The sequence below is a fragment of the Hibiscus syriacus genome, unplaced genomic scaffold (genome assembly GCF_006381635.1).
Source record: "Hibiscus syriacus cultivar Baekdansim isolate YM2019G1 unplaced genomic scaffold, ASM638163v2 tig00111708_pilon, whole genome shotgun sequence".
NCBI lineage: Eukaryota > Viridiplantae > Streptophyta > Magnoliopsida > Malvales > Malvaceae > Hibiscus > Hibiscus syriacus.
Window position 1 is genome coordinate 1527710 of NW_024063159.1, and position 9975 is coordinate 1537684.

Genomic DNA, 9975 nt, shown 5'->3' on the forward strand with positions numbered 1-9975 from the left:
GTTTCGAAGAGACCCCATCGTGATGGCCAAAGGTTTCAGAGGATCCGAATTTACTACATGCGTGGAGATAAGGAACCACTGTTTCGAGGGGCTCGTACGCGGAGTGCTCGGGCGAACCGATCACCAACGTTGATGATGTGGATGGCTTGCTTGCCGGATCTGGGACCACCTGTTGTTCATGACTCGTGCAACTCAAACAAGCCGAAGAGAGGAGAGAAACAAAAGCCAGCAGAGGCAAAGAAGAAGAACCAATAAGAAGTGTTAGTGAAGCAAAGTTTAATTATCCAAAATGTTCGATGCTTTCCAACTTGCAAGTATGTTGTCTCATCAAGCAAGGACCCACTTTTAACCACTCAAATGCCAGCAGACAAGACTAAACAAAGATGCCAATTTCCATTTGTTTCAATTAGTTCAGCCTAACACACGGTGGGATCAATTGAACCAAATCAGAGGATAAAGGCTTAACTGCATATGCTGCGAATATTTTAAGGATTTTTTCTATTTGGTTTTAAGTCTACCAGTTCAAGGTAATTAAGCACTTTTCTCTGTACTGTTTGCTTATTAATCCTGTAAAGATTGATTGCTTTTTCATTTAGCCATTTTGGTTGTTATGGGTGAATCTTGATTTCTACGTGAAAGCTAGGTTGATGCAAGCCTTGGACTTGAAAGTATTCATTTTGTGTAGTATTCATTTTGTGTATTTAGAAATTTAACTAATAATTTTGTGTAGTATTCATTTTGGTCCCTTTTATTTTTTCAATATTTAAAATGGAGTAATTTGAATCATTTTTAAATTTTAATTTTTGCAATTAAATATAACCGATAAATTAATTGGTACCGAAAGGGCGGTTCAAGGGTGCTAATCCTTCCTTGACTATAACCACTCCCGAATCCAACAGGTAAGACGCAGATCAAGTAAGAAATAAGGTATCCGATCAACCCATTTGTTGTAAAATAAATTATCGGTGGCGACTCCAATTCGTTTAATCCAAGTCGAAACCCAATTTCGAGCCCCAACCGAAAGACGGTTGCGACAGGTGACATGTATTGCTTCCCGACGGCAATGTCCTGCTCATCAATGGAGCAGGGCCCGGGTCAGCCGGATGGGAACAGGGTCGAGACCCGGTTTTGAACCCCGTCTTGTACCGACCCGACAATGATATCAACTCACGATTCAAAGTACAAAACCCAACCACAGTTCCTCGGATGTACCATTCCACGGCGGCATTACTTCGTGACGGCAGAGTTTTAGTCGGCGGAAGCAATCCTCATGCATTTTACAACTTTACCGGCGACAGAACTAAGCTTGGAGGCATTCTCTTCGGCGTACTTGGATTCTAAATTCGACAACCTAAGACCGAAGATCATTGCTCCAAAATCTATGTCGGGAATCAGATACAGGAAGAGATATACGATCCAAATGTTAATTCCAGGTGGCACAGTGGATGAAAACTCGGTGTCGGTAACAATGTTTGCACCAGCTTTCAGCACATTCATTTTCATTGAATCAAAGGTTGCTTGTTCTTGGGAACGACAAGGTGACGGCTTTGGGGACCTCAGTGTACAACGTTGATGCCACGACGCCACGGTCGGGAAATCTAGCGCCGTCGGGGTTTTACCTTTTGTTTGTGATTCATCAAGGCATTCCTAGCAAGGCATTTGGATCAAGCTGTCGTAAACTGAAGACGAAAAAGAAGAAGAAACCTTCATTTAAACTTGTAAAATAATATTTGTGATTTGTGCTAAAGGGTTGTTTGTTAAATATTGGAATAAATATAATTGTAATTTGAAAATAAATCAATAAAATGAGAAGTTTATTGTTATATTTGAACATTAAACGTATTCAATTCTCTTATCTCATTCATAAGAATGTGTTTTCTATTACGTGGAATGAATGGGTTTAATGTTTATATAAAGGGTAAATAATTGTAGAAGTCACTTTTGTTTTGATTTTATTCATTTTTGAACATCAAAATTCTAAAAATATTTCCATCATTTACATTGTCAACTTGATATATTTTAGATATTGTATTTATAATTTTATTGACAATATATTTTCATCTACTAACATAAAATCCTATGTTGGTGCGTAAATTTTACTCTTCGATAACCACCATCATTCCACGAACCCCACCGCCTTCAGCTTCAATTAAATCAACAATAAATCAACCTCTATATATATACTCACATATTTAAAACATTAACCCATTCTCTTCAAGTAATTAAATTGAATCCATCAATCAAAGAAATCCAAACAAAAAGAAAGAGATTACTTTTTTTAACAATGATGAGTAACGGTTGATGGTAATTTTTTTGTTAGAATTTGGGGTTGAGTTTTGATTTTTTTTAACAACGTAAAAAAATAATGAAACAAAAGTTTAGAACATTCCAATAACATTTTTTAACGTACAATTTTATCAAACAACGTGAATTATCGGTTCAGTAATCAAGTTATAACAATTCGATAATATAAATGATTAGAGTACAAATTTTACATTTTTATAATGCTATGAATAATATTATAAAGTATAACTTTAAACATATTATTCACAAACAAATGAAAACATACATAGATTGAAAACAAAATATTTGACCATTATATATCAAATGATTGAGTATATTTTAATTTATAAGTTTCTAATTAGTTGGTTTATCACGTAAAATATTCTGTGATTTTTAATATTTGGGTGACAAACATGATTAGTAAATTATTATTGATCATAAATCATTAAATAAAACATTATAAATTCTGAAACCCAAGCTTATGTGAAACAACAAACGTGAGGGGACCTAATTAATAAACAGAATGTTTGCTGAAATTATAGTCAAAATCTTATCTCATTCAATGGATGGAATGTCACAAAAGTCTTGTTTTATATATATATATCTTTGATTAAATTAAAAAGATTACAAAGTAATATATCTATTTAATAATGAATACTAAATTATTTTATTATGGTCGTTGATACTCAAATATGTAATCTCAAAAAATAATGGCTATTTTTAAACTACTTAAATAAGTAGTTTCTTGCTAATAATTTTTACATTATTTGTTTGTGGAAACATCTTTAGAACAAATGTATGTGATTCGTACTGTTCTGCCACGAACAGTTTCTTTTTGTTTTGTATTATTAAATATTCCAAATTAAGAAAACTACAAGAGATCAAATACCGCCATTGAATTTTCTTTCGATTTTCTCGGAAAATCAATCGCTTAGCCAAAGAAAGTTTTATCTTTTCTTTTCCAATTTTGTCTTCCTCAGTTATCCCGATTTCCCTCCTCCCTCCTTCATTTAAAACAAAACTTGTTCAAAAAATGAATCAGGAATCCCATTTCCCCATGTTTTCTTCATCTCAGAACTACCGTCTTCCTTCTCTTTAGTTTCTTTCCTGGGACAAGGGGGGGGGGGCTTCAGAGAGAGATACAATCGCGTGATCGGTTAAAGATGAATCTTAAGAACTCGTCGCATTCACAGCCGACGACGGCGAGGAAAGGGAGGAATTACGGGGGAATGGTCGGTAGCTACGCGGCGGAGTGCACGGCGGTGGCTTGCTGCTTTCCGCTTGCAATGGTGGATATGCTTTTCCTGGGCCTTTACAGGGTTCCCGCCGGACTTTGCAAGAAGGCCATCGGAAAGAAGAAACGAAACCGTCAGAACCTAGGCCTGCATCCTACAACGCCGGTGGAGGATCTGGACCGGATGGTGAAAGGAAAGCTAAGTGGGGAAAACGAGGTTGACAGGTCCAAGGAAACCGTCGATCCGGAGGAGAAGTTAATGGAAGAGCTTCCAAGAACCGGGTTCTGGAGGGAACCTTCGGGAATAGAGACGTATGACGTACCCGCAGCAACGAGGCGATTTGACTAAACTGATCCGAATATTTATCTTTTTAGCGTTTGATATATATTTTCTGAAATAGTATCTTTTCGGTTGAGTTGGTGAAATGCGCATCCCCGTGGACGTGTTTTATCTGGATTTTCGCTGAGTTGGATGCCACGTGTGGAAGACGCATCCATGGGGACGCGCCTTCACGGGATTCTGATAACTCGGCTGCCACGCTGGTATTTTGTTTAATAATAAATATTTTATTTTTATTATTATTATGAATTAGTAATATATTATTTAAAGTGTTTCGATTATAATGTAAGAATTATCAAATGTATTTTGTTAATGTGTGTTAAATGTGGAGTGAATTATCTACATTAATATGATAGAACAATATATGAAAACCAGTTTTGATTTTATTATAGTTATAGGAAAAATGTATGAAATTATAATATTACACATATGATTATATTATTATTTTTGATTTTGATTATCGATCTATTAATTTTATTAGTTAATTATTTAAATGTTATCAATCTAGTCATCTCTTATCAATATTTAACGAAAATATTGTTGCATAAGTTAATAAATTAGTATAATTACACATTTAATCTTTAAGACTTACATATTTTATGAATTTAATCTTATTGAAAATTTATTTAATAAGTTTAATCCTCGAATCAGAACATGAAATGTGTCATCGTATACAAAAAAAATTTAATAACTTTTAATTTGTTTAATTTAATATTTTTCTCTACTTAGAAGGTGGAATTATTATTACATTTTAAAAAAAATTATAACTAATAATATTAATTATTATATTAAATAATATATTGAAAATATTTATGTATTTAAAAGTTAAAAAATTATTTAGATTACATACATTGACAAATTATATAAAATGCAATAACATTAAATTATTAGAAACAAAAACATTCATTTAAATACAATATTAATTACATAAGAGTTAACGGTTATATGATGATAACAGAGCTGGACATTTTTTTCTATTGTGTCTGATGTTTCTACAATGGCCACATCATTTTTGTTCTGTTGACTTCTCTCGAATATTCATATCACAATGTATTCTAGTAGATTTTGGACGACCTGAGTCCCTCAATAGCAATGGATCTAGTACAATTGTAAGCCAAGTTTGAATCTCATTTGGGTCTCTTTCGTTTCCTATGGGCGGAAACTCAAATTCATATACCTTGAATACTTGTGAAAGTTGGTATACGGGATCAACATAATTTTTGTAGTCCAAATGCGAATGTGAGCAAGCTGCAATGACATGAGAGCATGAATATTTGAGTGCTTGAAAGAAACCACAATCGCACCACCTCTCTTGCAGATTAACTCTGAAAGAGTTAGCTTCAATCCCTTGCAGCGGACGTGGCATTTCGGTTACACGAAACAATTCACGGGTACGAGAAAAATTTGTAACTAACATCTCATTTGATGCAGCCACTTTTTTCTGTAAATCAGCTACTAATCTTGGGTGGTAAATATGGTCGTTTTGCATCCAAGTAAGAGCTTGTCCACCGAGCTTTTCAAAGAGTTGACCCAAACGAAAATAAGTCATTTTAACCAACGCCGTGACTGGTAAATGACGTGCCCCCTTTAAGGTTGAATTTATTGCTTCAGCCAAGTTTGTTGTCATATGACCATAGCGATACCCCCCGTCATACGTATTTGTCCATATTTCTTTGTTGATGTCCATAATGTACTCGCACCCCTTCTTATTTTTGCCAAACAGCTCTTGTAGCATCGACTCAAACCTTTGAGGTAAGAGTTCGTAACCTAAGCCATTAGGAATATGTAATAGTTAATATGAAGTATAAATAAGTAATAAGAAATTGATAGAAAAATTGGGAAAAAGTAACATACCCATCCGCACGACTAACTGACGTTCATCGTTCTTGTATTTTCCGTAATAGTTTGCAGCAATATGACGGACACAATAACGATGTTGAACATGTGGAGGTCTATACATTGTACCCAAAGAGTCCATTGCTGCTTTTATCCCGGCTCCTCGGTCTGAAATAATGCATACTCGTTCCCTGGTGACAACATGTAACGTAAATTTTTAAGGAAAAAAGCCCAAGACTCAGTGTCTTCTCCTTGAACGAGGGCAAACGCAACAGGAAGAATATTGCGGTTTCTATCTTGGACCACAGCCAATAATAAAACTTGCTTGTATTTCCCATACAAGAAAGTACCATCAATTTGGACAACTGGTTTACAGTACTTGACTGCAATAATACACTGAGGGTAAGTCCAAAAGACACGGTAAAATTGACAGCGATCGCGAACCATTCGATCATTCACGTAATGATGTTGAGTTTCTTGGCAAATAATGTTGGAGTCCAAGTTGGGATGATCCTGGTTTACCTCTTGCACAACATGTATGAGGACCGTTGTATCTGGTTAGTTCCCATAAGTTGTTCTTCCTCTTCCTCTTTGATACACGGACCATCCATTGACATCCGTTGTCACGTTAGACACAGTAGCAGACATATTTCTCCGTGTTAGATCGATCAACTTGGGACTGAACTGAGTTACGAATATTGTAACTCTTTATTGCCATCATTGATTCCTCCTTCGATGCGAACTCCATTCCAATATGTAAATTACCGTCATTGACTGATGATTGAAGTCCATAGTTGCCAACATCAGGAAGATCTGGAAATTCAGGCTCATACATTGCATCATAATCATCCTCATACATATGTGCAGGAAGTTCAGCTGGTGTTGAATTTATCGGAACGTCATCCTTGTCATCATCAGAATGTACGTTAAACTGTGGTGAGTCAGGTTCAACGAATAATCCCGTTTCAGCACCATCTGCACCTGCCTCCCGAAGAGGTTCTTCTGGTGGAGATGAGGGTTCCTCCGATAATCCAATGTTGAGGTCAAATAAGTTCCCGCTTGCGTGTCATCCCCTTGAACTTGAGGCCATTGTATCATGTGGGATGTGAATAGACTGTTGTCTCGTTGACATTTCCATATGTAAGTCGAAAACATTGACAGATGAATGTCTTCCCCTTGAAGTAGAAGAGACGTTGCCATATGGATTATTGGTGAAGCCACGTGGGTTGAGATCATAAGCAGTTGCAGATGAATGCCTTCCTATTTAACTTGATGGCATGGCATCTGGCGTTGGATCCGCCATTAATTATGTGAAATCATTACAGATCAGTTGTGTCAGGCTATCAACTTGATCAGCTTGATATGCAATGCCAAAGTGAGAGGAATATGAGAGACCACAAGAAGCACGAACCTCAATAAAAGTGGCATATATTTCAATAAGAGATTGTGAACTCCCTATATGAGCATCAACCATCATAGAAACATCATCATCGTTTGAAAGCTGAAATGATGTATACGTGAGCGGAAAAAGTTCAGTAGGAAATATGTAATGAAGTGAAGATAGTCTTCTGCTACACGAATCTTTAACGAAATTTTTGTGATTAACTCCTCAATTGTGATGTTTCTCTTCAAGGTTAAGGGGATATAATGATCTGACTCAAAAACAACCCCCTGTTTAGCTTCCTTAATTTCTCTATCATACAAAACAACAACAGAAAGACGACTTATTTTTAGAGAATTTGAGAATTTAGAGTTTGGGAATTTGAGAATTTGAAAGCTTGTGAACTGAAGTTTGTTTTGAAAGTTTATAATACGTTGCATATAATAGTGTCTATAATCGGGGTACTATTCATATGAAGGCGCGTTCCCGGGGGCGCGCTTTCCATTATTTTGTCAGAGAATATGTTATCATTGCCCTATTATGTCACTCATGTCCCTCATGGACACTATTCATATCAGTACCTATTATTTCTCAGGGGACTTGAAGGCGCATTCCCGGGGGCGCGCCTTCCATTATTTTGTCAGAGAATATGTTATCATTGCCCTATTATGTCACTCATGTCCCTCGGGGATACTATTCATATCAATACATATTATGTCTCAGGGGACTTGAAGGCGCGTTCCCGGGGGGTGCCTTCCATTATTTTGTCAGAGAATATGTTATCATTGTCCTATTATGTCACTCATTATCCTATTATGTCACTCATGTCCCTCGGGGACACTAGATGGATTGTGAAATCAAGTAAATTATAACCAAAATTTAACTTCTTTTGAAAGTTTAGCAAGTTAAGAATAAATTATACATATAGATTAATTTAAGTTCATAACTTAAATTAAAACTTTATGTGAAGTTTGAATAAATTAGATAAAATGTTATGGATAAATTGAATAAATGTGAAGTGATAAGTTGATTGTGACATTGAAATTGTATGGAATGAGCATCGAGATGTTTTTACGAATAAATGTGAAGTGATAAGTTGATTTTAATGTATACGTTTAATATATGTTAATGATAAAATCATATGTATGGATAAATTTAATTTCAATTTAAGTATTGTGAACTATAATTGGAATATAACTTTTAATTTCGAATACAATTGGAATATTAAGTTGAAATTTAATGTTAAATTTTGAATACTATAATTTATATTTTAATTTTAAATTTCGAATAATATTATTTTTATTTTTAATTTAAATTTCGAATATAATTTGTATTTTAAAAACATTTATCAACATTTAATGTTAAATGTGAATAAAAAATAACATTAAAATATGTATGTAACAACCATGAAACATTTAAATAACATAACCAAATTACAAAATTCTGAAATATAACTATTTAAATAACATTAAAATACAACTGGATCACCGATGTCGTCTTCTCGAATGAGTTCCACATGGCGGTGGTTGTCTATTTCGTGGAGGATTTCTTTGTGGAGCTTGTTCTTCAGTCTCCTCATCTTCACTATCATCATCATCAACATTTTCTTCATTTGGTGTAGATGACGTTGAAGGGGCTGAAGGGCCTGTATAAAATAACGACTCTGAATGAGTGCTAGTAACAATCCCACCGCTCCCCGGGAACTGTGAAAACTATGGAAACATTGGCATCGATGTCTGTGATCCAGATGGAGATTGAGGTATCTGCGGAGAAGCACCACCAGCCAAATAATATATGAACATATGCTCATTAAACATAGTCGTATATGCACCTCCATATGGTATAAAACCCTGCGGGCTAGGCATGTAACCTGGCGGGCTAGGAATGTAACCCTGCGGGCTCGGAATGTAACCTGGCGGGCTAGGAATGTAACCCTGCGGGCTCGGAATGTAACCCTGCGGAGATGGCATATGAACTGGTGGGCTTGGAATATGAAGTGAAGGGCTGGGCATGTACCCCTGCGGCATCGGCGGATAAGGATGTTGTGGTGGGACTGATGCAGAACCGGTAGCGCCTTCTCTCCATTTTCATTAAACCAGTCCATATAGTTATCCGTAACCATATGACCAGTTTCAGCGTAATATTGTCGAGGGGCCAACAGTGCATATCGGTTCTCCCAAAGCGCAATCCAATCTCTGTGTCTCACCACCCAGTTAACCTCTTTCTTTCCTGCTATCTATGTTATGCACGTCGTCTAAATTCCTAGGTGCTCCAGGAATATATTGCGTACAACCATAATGACGGAGCACGCGATCAACTGGATGCCACTCAATAATAGCATAACATATAAGAGGTATAACCGACATCCATACCTCTAATGACCCACTAAGGTGTGTGGGATGCAAGCCTTCACTTCATCGCTCGCATAAGGTATCCACTGAAACTGAAATATAAATATACAATTCAAATAAATAAAATATTCTAATTATATCTAGCATTTTAAATTAAAATATTAATATTTAAACAGATTTAAAACATACCTCAGACCCAGCTTTCGTATCAATAAGTAACGAATTTCCTCTAACTCAATAGGTATACTTTATGGTTCTTCTTTCATCGACCACCTATGAAAATATAAATAAACTAAATCACCCTATTTAATTAAAAATATTTAAATCAAAATTAGTTCGAAAATTACCTCACAATAAGGGAATACGTATGGTCATTCACGATCGGGCATAAGAACGGCATACGGAACCACGCCCATGATTGTAAGCATGGACGCCATCGATAGCAATTTTCTTATAATTCGTCACCCGACATATTTCTCTAAAGAGAAATGCCAAAACTGCAGCGCCCCCAACTATATCTTCCTTCATCAAATCGATCAGATGCCGCAAC

General features: G+C 35.8%; 1 protein-coding gene across 1 annotated transcript; it reads left to right on the forward strand.

Annotated features, from left to right (window-relative positions):
• The first annotated feature begins 3446 nt into the window (after positions 1-3446).
• Positions 3447-3866, forward strand: LOC120168054. The gene has a single exon (XM_039176902.1). It carries the CDS (start codon positions 3447-3449, stop codon positions 3864-3866), a length of 420 nt encoding a protein of 139 aa, XP_039032833.1.
• Positions 3867-9975: the final 6109 nt, after the last annotated feature.

What these genes read in the sequence shown, in the direction of transcription:
- LOC120168054 (XM_039176902.1), top strand. Translation starts at nt 3,447, where the DNA reads ATGAATCTTAAGAACTCGTCGCATTCACAGCCGACGACGGCGAGGAAA.